Source organism: Episyrphus balteatus, chromosome 2 (genome assembly GCF_945859705.1).
Source record: "Episyrphus balteatus chromosome 2, idEpiBalt1.1, whole genome shotgun sequence".
Taxonomy (NCBI): Eukaryota; Metazoa; Arthropoda; class Insecta; order Diptera; family Syrphidae; genus Episyrphus; species Episyrphus balteatus.
Window position 1 is genome coordinate 5553326 of NC_079135.1, and position 20269 is coordinate 5573594.

At 28.9% G+C, this 20269-nt stretch overlaps 1 protein-coding gene across 9 annotated transcripts in view; it reads right to left on the reverse strand.

Annotated features, from left to right (window-relative positions):
- Nucleotides 1-20269, reverse strand: part of LOC129909888 (serine-rich adhesin for platelets) — a 408462-nt gene that overhangs the window by 112931 nt on the left and 275262 nt on the right. For all 9 annotated transcript variants that reach the window (XM_055987036.1, XM_055987033.1, XM_055987034.1 and 6 more), the window contains one exon: nucleotides 16939-17536. In XM_055987036.1, coding sequence (XP_055843011.1) covers nucleotides 16939-17536 — 598 coding nt within the window. The remainder of the gene's footprint in view (nucleotides 1-16938; nucleotides 17537-20269) is intronic.

Consider the following 20269-nt stretch of genomic DNA (forward strand, 5'->3'; position numbering starts at 1 on the left):
AATTATATCACCTATAATAGAAAAAATAATATGATCATTATTTTGTAAAGAATATTCCCTTTCAGTAATGTTTTGAAAAAAGAAAGAAAATTCTTTTAATAATAAAAATAATAAAAAAGAAAAAGAAAGAAATAGGTTTCATTATAATAAACTAAAACGTAAAATCTAGTCAACATTGATATTTTAATTGTCAAAGTGAAATTTTCACTGTCCACTTAAACGTAAAAAAATGTCAAAATGATATTTTAATTGTCAAAGTGAAATTTTCACCATCCCATCTGAAATTAAAAAATGTGAAAATGATATGATAAAATATCAAAATTGATATTTTAATTGTTGGACGACTTTTGTCACTGAAAAATGTTAATTTGATAGCTGTTATTATCAATTTTTTTTTTCGGTGCACGATCCAACACACTCTATAGAGGAGGTTTATATACGTTAAATATCTTCCATAATGGGTTACCCATTTTTCTTTGTTGCTCTTTGACATTTTACTTCAAACTTAATAGTATACCTTATTTGATATTTTCCAAATGATCATAAAATGATTCATCGGATCAGATAGAAAAATACCTTGATAGTCACGAGAACGACAATGTCAATCAAACTTAAGTTTGATCAGCTGTCTTGTGATGAAAAGTAACCGTCTCTCTTTGTCGTGTCTTTATTAACAGAGTCTAGGTCAATCGGGCTTTAAGTAAAATTAATAATAAATTTTTCTTTCTAGCGAGATGTTAATTTGTGTCCAACTTTTTTTTGAATAAATTATCAACTTTAGTGAAAGAGTTTTTTCGGTTTCCCACTTATCAGCAACATTACATTTAGGACAAGCTTTAATCAATCTTATGAGAGGTTTCGATTAGATAACTATAATGCTCGTACAAAGAAATCTATTCAATTTAAATAGAACACAAAGATAATAGTTGTTCTGATCAGGTATAATGTTTTGAATTTTGATGGGAATTGAGGAAATGGGGAAAAACTACGAGTAAGCTGATAATATTAAGTTTATTGGAGCATTCTCAAGCGATGACCATTTTAAGAGATAAAGACATTTCCCACGGTTGTTTTTTGAAAAATTTTCAATGTAGGTCACTTTTGAGAGGATATAAGAGCATAATTATTTTATAGATCTTTTAATTGGGGTACCTCAAGAATCAATGTTAGGGCCAGTACTTTTTTATTTATTTTAAAATGATCTATCTCGTGTTTGTGTGAGTGTTTCTTTTCACTTTTACTTCTATTAACAGTGGGCATTTTATATCCCTGGATTGGTATACATTTAATATTTTTTTTTGTTCAAATTTAAGCTAAGTTTATCTCATTTGAGTATTCTTTTCATTTTCAGTATCTTTTCTTGATGCCTCTTATCTGATCTGTACGTGTACATGCACTCTTCTGGTTATTGTACCTTTCAGAGTTGATTTTTTTTTGTATTGCATCTGAATTGTATTAAACAAACAAGAAAAGTGTTCTCCATTAATTTATTCCATCTCTCAATTTATTGTAGCTTGTTTACATTTTTTATCTCTCAAAAAAACAAATAATTACTCCACTCAGTATAATCATTAAAAATACAACAATAACAATAACAACATCTCTTTATATATCTTTCCACTTGAATTTAATTAAGAAGTAAATATTTAAAGAAGTGTAACTCCCTCATAATTACTATACCAATTCTGTTTTCTATAGGTGGTATAAATTGTTAAGTGTTATTTCACTTGAAAATTAAAAAAAAGTAACATGTGAATGGGATGCAGTTTTTTTTGTTTTTACATATTTTCAACCAAAAACAAAAAATATAAGGAAGTATCACTTATGGCACTATACAAGTTAGAGTGCCTACAGGAATGCAGATACAAAATAGGAAAGATGCATCGCACGTGTCACGGAAGTACTCTTAAAATGCAACAAATATAAGGTTTACATGATTCTTGTTACTAAACAAAAAAATAGAGAAAGAAAATTTTTGTTGACAATGAATCAGTGAAGACGTCTTCATGTCTCAACATTATATTTAGGGATCAGATTGTTGCATGGATGCATCTTAGTTTGTAACTTCCGCACATGAACAAAACATTCATAGAAAATGGAACCACAAGTTACATATTCTATGGAACTTGAATGAAATAATAGGTACGAAAATAAAATTTGATGGGAGATGATAAAAGATGCCGTTTCATTCAAACATTCATTCATTGTAATTTTTTATGATTTTTTAATAATTAAGACCAAATAATACAATACAATCAAACAATTGTAATAGATTTATTAACCATTGTTTGTTTTGACGGTGGCAATATCCCGTCTGCCAGAATGACTGTGTTTTCAAATTATGCTCAAAGAAAATGTTTAGTATTTAAAAAAATGTAAATGAACAATTGCAAACATTATTATAAAGATGCAAATAGGGCTTTCAGTTAAGCTTAAACAAAAATAAACTACTTAATAGTTAATACATAATTAAACGTTTTTATACCCTCTTAATACATTAAGGTTAACATTTACGTGAAAATTAATCTTGTCTCTTTCTTTTTTAATAAAAAAAATTAAAATCCTGGGGAAATCCGCGATTTTAAAAATCACGATTTTGTCCTATTAACCGAAAAAGTTATATGACTAAAGTTGTAGGAAATACAATTTTCGTTTAATATTTATATTTTTTTTTCTATGCGAACATTTTTTTTTTTTTTAGGTTATGTCATTTTAATTTTATTAATTGTTGGTTCTTTTTCTCAGTCCTTGGGAAAAGGGAAAGTTACATTATTTATCAGATCACCATCCAGGGAACAAAGTAAAGTAAAAATTTACACTGAATAGCTTCATTTCGTTAATATGATGGGAAATGCAGAGTAAAAGAAAAGTTTTTCTAAAGTCTGTCTAACGAAAGCGTGATCTCGCTTAGATCCAGTGGCTCTAAAAATATTTTCGGAGTAGGTACCTACATGAAAAAAATGAGTTGTGAAACAAGGATTATTATTGTGCTTAGATGAAGGTATGATAACTTCTGGAATATTCAATTGCAATATACAAAATATTAAGCCTACTATGCAGAAGAAAATTTCATTTCCGGAAACAGAAATTCTCTCAAAAAATCGACCAGGAAAATAGATCAAAAAAATGTTTAAATCGATAATATTTGCGGCATTCCATGCCACATCAAGCAGTAAATCAAATTTTCAATTGAACAAATGTTTTCTTTTTTGGACAATGTGTTTCTTTATTTTCTTAGACCAAATAAAGGAAATACAAAAATGTATGTTTACCAATAAATAATAAATACAAATTCTTTTACTGATATCCAAAACATTAGTGCAGAATCTACGCTACAAATTCCATGAATTATGGATTTAAAAATATTTACTTCATCCTTATAACCAGTCCCTAATTTTTGGTATAATCTCGAATGAGAGAAGATATGTTTTCCCTGATATTGAGCCCGTTAATAGCCAGTTTATACTGATTTAAAGCTTCCAGATTTAAAAATTTTCGTTCATGCTTCTTAGCAAAATATTCAAAATGTTGGTTAGTTAGTAAAAAACGTCACTCGAGTACTACAATACCTTGTCATATTATTAGGCCCAAGCGAACAAAATACAAATTTTTGGTTCATGTTATTGGATTTTTAAAGTTTTTGTCGCAATATCTCAAATTTTTTTGTGTCTCATTTACTTAAACTTATCATGTAGATACGGATTGACTTAAAAAAAAGTTAAAGAATTGATACTTTTTCATAAAAAATAACGTAAAAAAAGGGGAAGGCTCCAAAAGACGTTTTCTATGGAATTCATGCCTAGAAAATCACCAGACCGGTCTTATACTAAAATTTTTGTACCGAGGAATAACGTGACATTCTTTACTTTATGGCAAGGACCCCATCTTGTATAAATTTTTTTTAGTCAATCCGTATCTACATGATAAGTGGAAGTGAATGAGACAAAAAAAAATTTGAGATATTGCGACAAAAACTTTAAAAATCCAATAACATCAACCAAAAAATTGTATTTTTTTCGCTTGGGCCTAATAATATGGCAAGGTACTGTAATTGAAAACCAAAAATTATCTTAAACGGAATTTTATAATAAATTCAACAAAATTGATTTACATTAAATTACATTATAATCTAATCCAAAGATTATAAGCTTTGGAAACTTAGTCCATCATTAGCATTAATACGACAGAGAAAGACAAAGAATAGAAAGAGCAACATTAGAACATATAAACATAGAACTACGTTACACAGAGGGGGAGACATAGTTGAAAATTGTCTCATGTCATGTTAGGTATCTCACAGGTGGCTTCAGTTAAGCTGGCTATTTAGAAAAAACTTCTGAGCCGACCGTTGGGCTCGAACCAGCGATGCCAACTGAGGCATAATTATGCTTTTTAAGCATAATTTTATTAGCTTAGGCATTGAGGCTTGTTTTTTTTGACAAAAAGGCATAATTTTTTTCATTCCACTCTTGATTTACGTTTAAAAAGTTTCTTATAATTTTTTGAATTTTTTGATAAAAAAAAACTTTAAATTAATATATTACATATATTTTAAATAAAAGTTGTTCGAAATTTTATTTACAGAATTCGTTTTTACCATTTAACTCTTGGTAGTGTTTAATTTTTCGAAGAATTTTGTGCAAACTTAACAATTTTACTAGAAAAGAATATGCAAAAAGCGATTTTGTTGCTATAAAAAGGTCTAAAACGCTTGCAAACATTATTGGTGAAAAAAAAAAACTGGTCGCTAATTTCTTCCTATTGTGTAAAGCAATGTATTAGTTCTCTTGAAAAATTCCTTTCGAAGAAAATAAGTTGCCGTTTCGTGAAAAATAAGTAGCCTAAATCAATAAGTTAATTAATTAAACATTTCGTTTTGTGTACCTACTTGCACTTTTTATTTATAATTTTTGAAACAAAAACTAAGAAATCTAAATTGAAGCATAATTCATTTGAAAAGGCATAATTATTTTTCAAGTGAGGCATAATTTTGAGTGAATGGGTTGGCAACACTGGCTCGAACCCACAATGCCGGAAGATTGGCTCACACTGCCAATAAATTCGTAGAACGAAGAATTTCAAAAAATTAACTGTATCATCTTCATTGTAGGTACTTTTATGGACTTTACTTTTTACCTAGTAGAGTAATAATTGAGAGCAGTCAATGTCATTGCAAAGAACATCATGAATAAATAAAACATTATTATACATCCTTCATCTTGATTCAATAGTCTGTATTTCAAGCATCAAAAACCTAGTTTTATAATTTTATCGGCATTTAAGAATTTTTTCTGAACTTCTTTCTTTCTGTTTTTCGGGACTCCAATGGACAATGGACCATCAATTGAATAAAATATGGCTTTAATCGTGTAAATTTCCTAACTAGGTAGGTATTTGAGGAATTTCATTAAAGCAACGCATAGTGCTTTTCTTTTCGATTTTGTGCAAGCTTGACTTTTATTTAAAAACCAGAAATTGATAAATTTATTCAAGATGAATAACATTTTATAAAAAAGATCTAATTTTAATCACCCTAAAATTTTGTGATAAAAATCATTTTTATTGATTTCTTATTAAGAAATCAAAATAAGCAAAAAACCGGTGTGGTTAAAAATTCAAATGATCAACAGAAATGACGTCTTCCAAAAGCCAAACAAAAACTACCTGAAGTAGGAGTAAAAAGTAAAAACAACAAAAACTGAAAAAAGGTAAAATTATGTATCTTTACAAAATCTACACTTGACTTAACTGATCTACAAACAAAAAACCCGATACAACTTTTTGAATCTCCCGCCGTTTTTGTCTGTTTGTCTTGGTTGTCGATCTCCCACGGAAATGTGCAAAAAAGTGGCACTTTTGTTGCTTCTAAACCAGCTGCGTTACTTGATTAGGCGCAAAAAAACCCAAACAAATGAAATGAAACCAAAAAAAATGATCTTCAGATGGCAACAAAACAACATCAACAATGCAATTGATATTCTTGCTCCTCGTGTTTATAAACTTTTTGCAGTAGTAAGCAACAATTTAGTGTCATCTGTCTCTTTTCAATAACTAATCCATCTGTCTGGCGATTCTATGTGAAAGAAAGTGAAAGACGACACGAACAAAAACATGAAATTTTTTGGACACGTTTTTTTCGGTTTCTTTTCTGCACTCCGCCCAAATTTATTTACAACACAGACAGAAAGGAACAGAAAATCAATAGAAAACAAAAACAACAACAAAAGAAATAAAAACATCGAGATGAGATAGATGACAGATGAATGGAATAGAGAAGATGGAAATGTTTATTGCGAGCAAAAAGTTGAAAAGTGTTGAAAATAAAAACAAACAGAAAAATGAGAAGAACCTTCGTTGCCTCACTGAGAAAAGATAAATTCAAAGAATAAAAAAAAAACTGGAATCGATGCAAACGAATTAAAATAACAAAACGGAAAATGAAAAAAATGCATTTTTAATTTATTTGACTTTTGTAAATAATTTGCACAAAAAATTGAACAAAAACAAAATTTTTAATCAAAACAAACCTTAAATAACAGAATTTATCTTCTTATTCTTTTTCTTCGTGTTTTTCTTCGTTTTTGTTGATGAAAATGTGGATATTTTCTCTTTCACTTTTTTTCTTCTTCTTCTTCTACTTTTTGATACAAAAACACTTGCACTCTAAAAATTCGGTTTAAATTTGTATTCTCAATATTGCACTTCAACACATACAAATAAAAACGCATACACTCTTCTTAAATATCCTGGAGATATTTTTTAATTAAATCTTTTTAAAAGATTTTTGGATACAAATTCATCTAAAAAATCGAGATAAAACGAGATGAAAAAATTGAATATTTATTCGATTTTATTTCAATTTGAAGACCTTTTTAACAACACTACCGCCCGTGTCCGTGGTTGCTGGTTGTCTGTTTTTCTGTTTCGCTGTCTGCTTCGGTTGATATTGTTGTTGAGGAGAAAAAAGTGTTTGTTGTCAAATGGAATTTTGACATTTAATATGTTGTTGTGTTTTGTGTGGCGTTGCTATGTTGAGATGTTGCTAACAAAAGGGAGTGTGTGGAATTTGTTTAGGTGCAGTTTTATCTTGTTGTTTTCTTTCGTATTCTTTTTGTTTTTCGTTTATTTTATTTGGGAAATTCTCCATCTCCAGGCAAGTGGGTATGTTTAGCAACATGTTGCTATACAAAAATTCAGGTAGATGTGGAATGTGTTTTTGTATATTGGGTAGGAATTTGGAGACTGGAGAGTTTGGAATGCATTGTAATGAATTGCATATTTAAAGGCGGCTATGGTTACTACAGTAGAGTGAAAAAATATCACATTTCTTATGAAGTTAATTATACTATAACCCAACAAACTATTAATTTTTTCTTTTTGAAATTATACTTCTTTTCCGGCGTTTTATCATAGTGAACTTTTACTTATGAAAAATTTCAAAATTACACACGGAGAAAAAAAGGGCACCTTAAAATAAGGTGCCTTAAATCCTTAAATCTCACCATCTTAAAACAATTCGACTTCCGCTTAAAATAAGTCGAATCCACTAAAATTCTGTTAAATTAAAGGTGAACTTCATTTCATTTAAATGTGAATTTTCATCTAAAAAAAAAACCGACAAAAAATAAAAATTTTAAAATTAATAGTCCAGTTGCATTTAATCATATACTTATTTCCAACAGTAAGATAGGCTGATGGTAACACACTCGCCTAATTTCAATTATAATGTTTCCACATAAAAATAAAATGATTAACCGCTTAAATTAAGTGGATTTCTGTTGAATTTGAGCATTCAAAAAAATAATAAGATTTGTCCGCTTAATTTAAGACGGAAGTCATCTTGGCAAAAAACCATGCAGAAATCCGTTTAATTTACGCCCCTATTCTGCTATTCGATTCACGTGAAAGTCTAAAATAAGAAGGGTTTAAATGAGGGTTAAAATTAAACTTTAGCAAATTTTTTTTCTTTAAAACTTCTAAAACAGACGGAAGCAACTTTTTGCTTTCGAAAGTTAGAGGTTTTTCAAAGCCAGTTTGACGTGATAAAGAAAAGAAATTTGTCGATTCACTTGAATCAAATAGCAGAATAGGGCTGTTAATGTGAAATCCACTTGTATTTAAGTGGTATTTTTCTCCGTTCTTGCAAAGAACACAGGCATTATCGATACCCAATCAGCAACAGATTGAACAAAAATCTCTTCTAGACTGATTCCATAATTTTAAGCAATCGTAGGGTAAGATGGTATAAGAGTGCGCGGTTGATAAGAGTGCGCAAAGCGATTTTCTACGGTTTGAAAGGGAATATAAGACTGAATGCACTTATTTTGGAAAGATCTAAATGAGTTTGATCTACTGTCAAAATTTCATGCAAATGTGTTTGTAAACAAAGGTGCTAGTTAAGTTTAAGTGTTTTAGCACTTTTTTTCCAATTTTTCTTGCCAAACAAATTAAATTTTCCGCTTAACAACAAAAAATAACAATAAACAAAGTATGGGACATTGAAAAGTCGACAAAAAGAAACATTTGAGGAACACGTACGATTGGTCATAAAGTGCATTGTGAAATACATATACTCCTCAATTACATGCCTGAACGTGTAAGAGTGCGCACCATGATGAAGTATACGAGTGCGCGGGTTATAAGAGCAGTAAATGCTATCCAAGGCTTCAAAATAACATATACCAGCAAACAGCAGCTAGAAAAAGCAATTCCAACCAAAAAGAAACCAAATACAAGTTTTACAAAAAACAAGAGAATGGAGGTAACTAGGAAATTTCGAAATTTTCTCGGAACCATTAATCGAAGACTAAATAGATTGTTCCTTATGTAAGGAGTGATGGGTCGATAAATACTCTGTTTATTTAAAGATAGGCAGTTTTATTTGCGACTTTTGTGCAAACTTACACCTGTACGCAGCTGCGCACTCTTACAAACTAAGCCGTGCACTCTTACACAATAGTGTGTATAAGAGTGCGCAAATGACCTAATGTGGTATTTTGTTTATAACTATTGAATTAATACATTTTTGTTGCCAGTTTTAAGTTTTTTTCGTTGCTTTGATTATAAACTAAAAACTATATATAAAAAAAGTAGTTAAATTCTTTTTTTTATTGTTTTATTTGGTGTTTTGTCTAAAATGCGCACTCTTATACCACCTTACCCTATATTTCATCGACAGCGGTCAACCTTTAATCAAGTGAAAGAGTTCGATTTAGCAGCCTTGGAGAAATGATAAGCCGTTCAGAATTCTTTTAAAACGTGGCCTCAATCCCGAAGAAACTAAACTGCTGCAGAAATTTTCTGGTCGGGTCCGAAAAGTTGAAAATATTCGAACATTGACTTGCACTACTCTGAGGTAATCTAAAAGCGACAATATGTAAGCAAAATTTTTTTGAGAGACTTTAAAGATTAAATTTAAGCGCAAGTTTTTCTGTTGTTTGTATTCCAATTCTTCTTCTGAATCTTAAATTTGAAAATAACTCCGATTTGCAATTCGAGATAACGTATTTTTGTTAATAATTCAATATAAGTTCAAGTGACCTCAACTCCAAAAATGTATAAAGCGTTTCGCCCAGGTACGACAGTGGGCTCATCAGTTAGATATGTCGTACCCTTACTAAGACGCCTTATTTTGGTCGATGTTTACCGACACTATATAAAACTCACAGCATGAATATACTGTGAATTATAATATTCTAAGGGAATACATTTTCTAAGTGTCTGAATTTAAACAAATTCCCTTAGAATATTATAATTCACAGTATATTCATGCTGTGAGTTTTATATAGTGTCGGTAAACATCGACCAAAATAAGGCGTCTTAGTAAGGGTACGACATATCTAACTGATGAGCCCACTGTCGTACCTTACCTGGGCGAAACGCTTTATACATTTTTGGAGTTGAGGTCACTTGAACTTATATTGAATTATATTCAATCACTCCACTTAAAATAAAAATAATTTTAATAATTTTTTTATTATTTTTGTTATTTTTTTCTTCGTTAGTAGAGATGAGCTAAGTCGTGATTTTTCAATCACAGGTATACCTGTGACTGTGATTTTGAATTCACGGTGATTGTAACCTGTGATTTTTAACCGTGATTTAAATTTTTATTAATGAAAATCCCAAAAAAAAAAAATTACACGTAGCATTATTAACGTTTGTATTTTCCAATTTACACATTTCATTACGATTTTTCACGTAGGAAGTAATAATGAAGCTCAAATACGAGTGTATTTGAAACAAAGGAGCTGATTTTACGAGGAAAACTCCTGGTTTAAGCAAACAGATCCGCGATTTACCAAAGCCACCCGTGATTATACTGGGGAAAACATTATTTTGTCTAAGCGAGTCTTGATTTTACGGGAGAAATTTATTATATCACGGGAAAAGTAACGTTGAAAACCCTTATTCTAATCAGGGCAACCTGCGATTTCACAGCAAATATTTGCGGGCAAACCGTGATTCTTCTGGAGCCAAACGTGATTGTGAGGGGTAAACAAAACATTAATTTTACCGAACTTGCGTGAATTCCGGTAAAAAAAACAATTCACATTTACACAAGAACTGTTGAAAAGTTGTTTTGGGAAAAATCAGAGGTTAGAAATAATTCCAAAGCACTTGTGAAGTGAATTCCGGTCAAACCAATCCACGTTTACAGAAGAACTGTTGAAAAGTTGGTTTGGGAAAAATCACAGGTTATAATTTAAAATGCACTTGTGTAAATTCCGATAAAAACAATTCACGTTTACACAAGAACTGTTGCAAAAGCTATTTATTTCCAAAATCAAAGGTCAAAAGTAATTTTCAATGCATTTTCGTGAATTCCGCTCTAAATTCACGTTTCCATAAGAATTGGTGCAAAAGTTATTTTGAACAAAATCACGGGTTTAAAAAAAATCCTTAACATTTGCGTGAATTCCGGTCAAAACAATTCACGTTTACAAAAGAATTATTGCAAAAGTTGCTTTGGGAAAAATCACAGGTTAAAAATAATTGGAAAGCAAATGCGTGAATTCCAGTCAAACCAGTTCACGTTTAATAAAGAACTGTTAAAAAGTTGTTTTGGGAAAAATCACAGTTCAAAAAAAAAAAATCCAAAGCAATTGCGTGAATTTCAGTCGAACCAATTCACTTTTAATAAAGAACTGTTGCAATAGCTGTTTTGAAAAATCGCAGGTTATAATTTGAATTTCCAATGCACTTGTATAACGTGAATTATTTTACGCGGAATTCACGAAAACGCATTGAAAATGACTTTTTACTTGTGATTTTGGAAAAAATAACTTTTTACAACAGTTCTAGTATAAAAGGGAATTGTTTTGAACCCGCAAATGCACTTTAATTAACTTTTAACAAAAAAATTTGCGAACTGTAAAGCAAAAAGTGAATATCCAATTCACGGTTAAGGTAATCACAGGTTATTTGAAGACTGTTCACAGGTAGTGATTGTGATTTGTCAATCACAGGTTAAAAATCACAGGTCGTGATTTTTTGCTCATCTCTATTCGTTAGTATTTTTGTTAAAATATCTGTACATTAAAAAATTATAAAACAAATTGTTTTTGACTTTCGCATCTAGAGGGCGCAATAATAGATTTTGTCTAAGGCCACATAACCTATAACCAGCGAACAAGCAAGACGCTTCCAACGATATTTCAATTATGAAATTACGATAAGTAGTTTAGAAGCTACGATGCCACAAATGAACATTCATACAAAAATACAAACCAGTTTTGGCATAAGTACTCAGTTACTCAGGTAAAAGCAACTATCAAACTTGATGATGATATCGCTTTTCGCGAATAAATCGATGGTATTATCATCCGTTCTAAGTGGCAACGGAAAATAAAAATAAAATAAAATGAAGAATTTGAGACAATTTACTTTCCTTTGTCAGAATCTATATTTAGTCTAGTTCGATAAAAGTTTTGATTTGCTAATATGTTAAAGAATTCCGTAAATTCCAATACATTCAACTCACAATTATATGTACATATTAAATAGAAATAAGAGAATTCCTTAAAAAATCAAAATCCTAGCATCAAAATTCAAAAAAACTGCCTTAGAATTCCATAGTAGGTACATCAATCCGTTGGGGGGCTCCAAAAATATAGATTTTTATTTACTTTAAACTTTTTCCATTCATATTAACTGGTCATTGCTGAACTTTAAGTTTAAATTTGATATAGCTTTTATTTCTTTCGTTAGTACCTACTATATACTCGCAGAAGAACTTTTTAAAAGCTATCTTAATGGTACACGTACGGGGAAAATTGCACATTTTTTCAACAAAAGCCATTCTAATGTTAAAAGCATAATAATACAAACAGGGATAAAAAAGCTTTCCATTTTTGTTTGAATAAAAAACAACATTGTTTTTGTATAACAGAAATGTTATGGTAAAAATAAGTTTTAAAATCCATTTTATTGATAAATTTTCTTTTATTTTAAAATTTCATGATAACAACAAAGTTATTATTATTATTATTTTATGGTTTTTATTTTCATTTCATATAAGAAAAAACATAATAATAAAATAAATATGATTTTAAAAAAAAACGTAAAACAATTATAATATAGGTAAGATATATTATTAAATTGGTTAAAATAGGTAGGTATATATAATATATATTTATTTAAGTATTGAAAAACAAAAATAAGTAAATATAGCAATAATTAAAAATTAGCGGCCATTGTAAGGGTACTGCCAAAAGTGAAAATGTTTCTTTTTGGGAAATACTCTGTTTGGAAAATACAAGAAAAATAAAAGGATTTTTGGTTTTGAAAAATAAGTTTTTGGTTTCATTCAACATTAAATTTTGTGTGTTTGTGTTTTTTTTTTTTAGATATTTGTATTGTATTTTGGCTGTTTTCTTGTGTAAATGTTAGTTTTTACAGAATTTTTGATAATTTTGTTTTAAAATGTTGCAAAATACGTCTAATTTTTTTGTTTGTTATTATTTTATTTTTTCATCTAAACATTTTGTTTTGTTAATTTGTATCTCTATGTATAAAGTGGTCCATAGTTAGAGAAAATATATAATATAGAAATGTTAATATACCAATAAAATTATAAATATTTGCCAAATATTTGTTTTAACACATAAAGGGTTTCAATAAAGCGTACATTTAATAATTTATTTTAAGTTATAATCATGATTTTTTTTTCTTGGTCAGTTAAATGCCTAAAATTTGTCGTTTCCTAATTTTGTCCACATAATAATTACAAAGTTCGTTTTTCTAAATGACCTTACGAAATAAACACGAAATCAAAAAGCAGTTAACTTGCTTTGTCAACTATACAAGAAAAATGGAGTAAAATTTGTCTTATCTAATAAAAATGAATTGTGTTTTATCACTTGGATGTTCATCTCATAAAAATTTAAATGAAACAAAAAGAAAATGTGGGTCGTAGAGAGCTAATTTTTTTTTATATTGTAGATAATTTAAAGGACTACAACAGTAATTTATTTTTTTAGCCAATACTTGCACCTTTTACAAAATAATAAAGCAAGAGTTTGCTAAACAAAAAACGTCTTTGACTTAATATTACTTATTTTTTATTTGTTTCACCAAAAATAATGTGCACCAAATCTATAGAAAATGTTGTAACGAACAATTAATAGCTTTATTTTTTGTCGTTGGACACTCTGAAACCGAGTTATTCCCAAAAAACGATGTTTTTGGGTGTTTTCAATTGCTCGGCCATCTTTGGTTATAAAGAGCTGATTTTTTCTGCAAAATGCAGGAAGAGGGCTACAAAATAAGTTAGAAAAATGTTAACCATAATATAAGCTTTTTTTCGAAATAAAAACGAAAAAGTGTATTTTAACAACAAGATTTTGACTTTAAATGGCTGCCATTTTGTATTTACTCACTCAAATACAATGAAATTACATACAACGATAGAAAATATTATAAGGAAGAGAATGTATGTTTATTTTTCGGTCTACGACAATCTGGAGCATAGATATTAGTTTAGAAGTAAAATATCCCAAAAAATGCATTTTTGTGAATAACTCCGCTAAAAAGAATGATCAGGTAATGAGAAATTGGGTTTAAGCCTTCTAAATATCGATCCATGAAATAAAAACTGACAGTGCCTCTGTGCGCAAGGTGAGACCCTTTTTTCCGACGCTTTGACTGGAGTATCTAGGGCAGAAGAGTGATTTTTCGAGTAAACAACTTGAAACTTGATCTTGGATTGATTAACGACAGATACATATTAAATTCCATCAACAATAACGATTTACTTAAGTTTCAATCTCAATACTATCAATTAATTTTGTTTTTTACTTGCGATATTAAGGAATAGTAAAAAATCGAACTCGGGATATGAAACGAATGGGTCTCGCAACTTTGTCTATCGGTCTCTATCTCGAGCTATACGGGCATTTTTTTTTTTAATTACGGGCTCCTGACATAAGTGATATGCAAAAGTCTCAAAAACTTCTTTAAAGATTTTGATTAAAAAAAAATAATAGCCAATAAAATCTTAATTTTAAAATAAAACTAACTCGGAAACGATGTAACCGACAGAAGCTTTTGAGTAGCCATAATATAAAAATTTTGGAATTAAAAAAAGAAATGAAAAACTTTTTTTTTAATCATTTTAAAAAAATAAGTCAATAAATTTGTATGAAATTTTGTTTTAGTGTATGTCGTTTTAAAATTTTCTTTGAACAGCATACCAATTTTTTTTAGGAATTTTGGCCTAAATATGTAACCTTGTTTAGTTAAAAAAAAAATTACCGCATATTTTAGCCATTTGTTCATACTTTGGTTTTCGGAAAACTTGTGTTTTTTTGTTTTTTTTTTTTTGGGTTGGGTTATAAAAATTTACTTTTTGAAAAAAATGTATTGTGCTCATGAAATTGTAAAACAACTATTTTCTTTAAAATAGGGTTGCCACATATCTTTTTCTTTTCTTATTCGGCGCCATTAGAGTTCGCCGGTTTGACCTCAGAAACAGTGTTGCCAGAATATTTTCGATGCAAGGAGCCGATTTTGAAAAATCTTGGAGCCAAAAATAGCCACTTTCATTTTTTTTTAATTTACAAATAACTTTTGCTTATTAGACTTCAAGTATATGTAATTATTTTTTTTCATTTTGTTGATATATTCTGGTTGTCAATCTCATTTACGGGCGTAAAATTCAATTTTAAATGAAAAATCAATTGAAAAATGTAAGTACCTATGTAAATTGGTTTTCTATTCATATATTTGATGGATTTTAAAAGAGCCTTAATTCACCAAGTTCAAAATTAAAAGAGCCAAAATCCGATAAATCGAAAATCAAAATTTTAAGAAGCGAGTGAAAAGTTCAAGGAGCCTATTTGGCGATAAATAGCCGGCTCTGGCAACATTGCTCAGAAATCGGCAGTGGTAACTTTTACATTCATCAAAAGTTTACATAGAATTTCACAAAACATAGGTTTCATTTATTTGAAAAAGAGGGAAAATGAAATTTTCGGACATACATAGAATGAAATATGTATCAATCCCCTAAACTGAATTTTGTTCGACCAAAAAAATTAGAAAAAAAAACTTTCAAATCACAATTATTTGACTATCTGACTGATTGTCGCTTAACTAACTAATCTAACTACGAACATTCCTATCTAATTTATTTGTCAATTTGTTTTTTTTTTTCTTGTTATCTAAAAAAAAAAAAACAATTACCAGACCATAATTTTTTCATTTAGAATTCAAATTGTGACAATACACATTTTTGTTTGTCAATTTTAGATTTGATTTTAAGTTCAAACCAACAATAACTATAGCAAAACAATTTATTGAAACCTTAAAGAATAATTTTTCTGTTAATTTTTTTTTTGTTTACCAAACAAATCGATATTACAAAAGTACATAAATATAAGTTACTTTTAGGTTGTTAAGTTTTTTTTACCATTATCAATATTTATTATGATTAATGTAGTTTTGTGTTGACAAAAATATGTTTTATTCTTTATTTTTAAATATTTAATTTTAATTTTAAGTTTTTATTAAGCACAAATCAAAACACAAAAAAAAAAAGATGAACAAAAATAGAAATAAAAAATCACACATAACAATAATTTATATTTTGTTATAGGGTTTCTAATATTTTTCTTTTATTAATTTATTTATTATTCCATACATACATTTATAAAAATATTTTATTTATGTTTTTAGTTCTACAATAAATTTTAATGTAACCACTAATTTTGTAAAAAAAAAAACGATTTTATTTTTTAATTAAAATGCGTGTTTTTTCACAGGAAATGCATATTACATACGTGACATTTATATTTTTTTTATATAATAATTTTATTTTTTTTTTTGTTGTTAAATTTATTTATTGTTAAAGTTAAATGTAAAAAAATTGACACGAGAAGCACACGTGACAAAAAAAATTAGTTGAGCAGTCTTTAAAGAGTTTCTTAATTTTTTTTTTTTATTTTTTATGTTTTTTTTTTATTAAAGGGGATTAACGGTATTAGTAGAGCTGTTTTTTTTTTATTAAATTTGATTTACATGAATAACAGTGATCTAAGTATGAAATTCGTGTCATATATTCATCTGTCAAAGTGACATTCAATTTCGAAAAATCACATCAAATGTCATCGATTTGACTTTTCGAAATCGAATTTCTTTCGAATTCCATACTCATGCCACTGAGAGTAAGCTTATTATGACTAGGCAATCAAAAAGTACACTGAAAAAAAATAACAGGCATTATGATATATATTTTTTGTTTTTAATATTAATGTTATTGCATACATAAAAATTCAATTTTATTTATTTTGTAACTTTGAGTTGATATATTAGAACGGATAGTGTTAAGTAGCTTGCAGGTGGTTGTGGTGGTAGTAGTGGTTGGTGGTGTTGATGGTTGTAGTAATAATTGTTGTTGTACATCACAACAACAACAAAACACTCAGAACACAAACTCACCCATCATTAAGTTTACGCCGCCGCGCTACAGCGCTATTCTTGATAATTTCCGAGACTTCTCGGCCGCCGGAACTTTCACCTTCTGAAGTTGACGCTATACAGGAACCCGAGTTAATGGCATTTGCAACTTCGGGGATGCGTTTTTCAAGACTAGTTAAATTGCGAACAAGACTCATGGTATCATCATGCTGCGGCACCATGCTGGGTCTTGTTCCAGGAACCGGAAACTGATGTATTGGTGTGATATGTTCTTTTGACTGTTGTCGTGGCATACTCTCTTTCGATACACTGCGAAGTATTTTCGCGAGGTTTTTCTGAGGATCAACACCTTCTTCCTCCGAGGAAGAGGAATTATTATTAGTTGGATCTTCTGATTTTTTAGGTGCTGCCAAATCAAGTGATGCAGCATTTTCAGTAGTAGCTGATTTGCGTAGATTTGAGACTGTTGCATGTGTTGAACGTTTGAGACGGTTTTTGAGCTCTGAATTTAAATCCATTGGCATAAAGCCAACACAGCCAGATTTTGATTTGAGAATTCCTTTTCCACCCAATCCACTGAATGGGGGCGATAAAAGTGGTGGTGTAGGTTTCGTTGCTTCTGTGATTATATAAATAAAAAATAAATTTATTAGAAACAATTTAAATAAAATTGAGAATTTTTTTCAAGCTGCTAAAATATTGGTTAGATTTGGGAAATTCGGAAAAAAAATTAGTTTAAAAATAAAGAATTTTCAAAGAAAAAAAAGCGTGCAAGCATATATGCAAGGCGTTAAAGAAAACTTTAAAGTGCAACAAATTGAATGAAATAAAAAATGAAGAAAGAAAACATAGAAAAATTACTTACACAGAATTTTGGATGTTGAAAAAGTATGTCATCTCGATGTGGAAGGACATTCAAAGGAATAGATTCAAATTGAGAAAAATGCACAGAAATTTTCTTTTCTTTCTTAAAATATCAATGAAACACGGTGCTCTGAAGTGAAGATGAACTTTTATATTCATTTTTTTGATGAGTCCGTTTTTTTTTTTTTATTTATTTTGTGAAATGTTTTCATGGGATGCAATTTTATCATGATTTTTTAACACACAGAATGATGTAAAATCTTTATGTATTTGAAAACTCAAAAATGTAAAAAGTGAAGATTTGAACAATGTTTTTGAAAATGTTTAACTCGCTGATGGCTAACTCAAATATGTATGTATTTGTTTGTTTACAGTCATTTAAAGTTAGCATATATGTTTTTTTCTTAAAAAAGTTTTAATCTGATACCTAGTTCATTTTGGACCAACTTCAAGTTTTGTTATTTTCTACAACACACATTTTTTTTAATAAGGATTTAAAAAAATAAAAAAAACGTTTCTTTGCTTTTTTTCAAGTGCTCAAACATTGAATAAGTACCTAACACTGGTATGCAACGAAAATAGAGCTTGAATACAAAAATGGATTTTTGTGTGCTGAACAGGTCAAAAAGCGTTTTTTTGCTTCTATTTTTACTTCAAATTACATCACTGTTTTGTTTTTTTTTTTTTTTTTTGAATTAATGAATTCAACTAAAGTCAATTAAAATCACATAACAATGTTCTTATTCCCCTTTTTTTTTTTTCTACCATAATAATTTTTAAACATTATCATAATATGGATATTCTAAAAATTTTAAAGTTTCACATTAAGGGCAAAATGATGTTACGTTAAAACCGGTAATTAGAAATTGAGTTTATTTACTTGAAAAACCTAGTCGGTTAAATGAAACACAAAAAAAAAAAAGTTATAACTTTGTACTGAATTTTGTTCATGGGGTTAAGCTCATTATTCTGTATGTTCTAAAATTCTGTTCCAAAATTCTCTATACCATATAATTATGTATGTATTTTAAAATTCTATAAATCCAAAATATTTCTGTTTTTGGAAAAAATAAAACTTGCTTTGATAATGAAAAACAAAATGCGCACTTTTTTTAATTACGTATCAGGTACAATTTTTCTTTTTTTTTATTTACAGAATTATTTTGGAAAACCGAATTTTTAAAACCCAGAAGTCTTTATAAATTTTTGAAAAGAAAAATTATGGATTTACGGAGTCTTGAAATACAGAGCAATTGAGAAACAGAGTAATGGAATATACCTATAGAATTACCTATGTTCACACAAAATTTTGAAGTAAATAAAGAATTTTGGCCCTACAGAGCCTCGGAATACAGAGTAATGACGTTCTCTCTTTTATCTTCAATTTATTTTTTCTAAATTTTTAAAGTTTGACAGATAAATGCTAAATAAGTGTTAGATAATAGTAACTTTTGGGTAGTTTTAATATTTTTAGTCAAAAAATACTTTTAATACCTAATTTGTGACGACGTCATACAGCTTTACTAAAGGTATGTACTAAGTTTTGTAATTTTAGTTACAAGGTTTAGTAAGAAGTATACTCGATATTCAAAATTCTGGCTTCAAAATTCTGGTTTTCAAAATTCTCCTTTTTTCAAGAAAATTCTGTTTTTTTTTATATATTCTGTCTTTCAAAATTCTGCAAGCATTTTTTTGAAGAAAAAAATTCTTCAAATTCTGTTTTTTTTTAGCACATGCACATGCGTTTACTTAACAAAAATACACCTCATTAATGAAAACTAAAACTAATTAGAAACGATGAAAATATTCCTTTTTTATTCAAGTTTTTGAATATTAATGTTTATTTCATTAATTAAAAAGTTTTCAATTATTTTGACCCTGGCAGAATTTTGACCCCAACCCTATTCGAAATTCAAAATTCTTAGGCTTTTGAACTGAACTGAACTAAATATATTTCTACTAAAATTGAAATTTTGAAATGTGTTTTGCCGTTGACTTGTCCGCCACGCCAAATTTTTTTGTTCCAGCTGTTTATGTTACTGATATTTCTACAGTTTTTTCATTTTCGATCAGGGGATAGATTTTTAGACACATGCTGATTTTAACGGCGCATATTTTTCTAGTCTTTTTGAACAAGAAAAGAACAAAAAAAATTAATCAACTTTATTTGTCGGTGTTTGGTAGTAATGACCTTAAAGATAAGGCTGCATTTATTTTTTACTCATATGTTTAGAACCAATTTCAATTTATAGCAGTAGAAAGTCGGGAGTGGCAAATTCTTCAATTCAATTCCCGATTACGTCAACTGTCTGCAAAAAAAAAACTCAGTAATGTTGTTGTTTTTTTTTTTTTTTTTTTTTTGCTGAAATGGGGATCTTGAAAACCGCTTATTTTGTTCGCAATAAAGTAATTATACCTAAGATTTTTTAGAATGTGAATATAGTTCAGTCTTAACAAAATTAAGAGTCCCCGGAAAAACGGCTTAGGT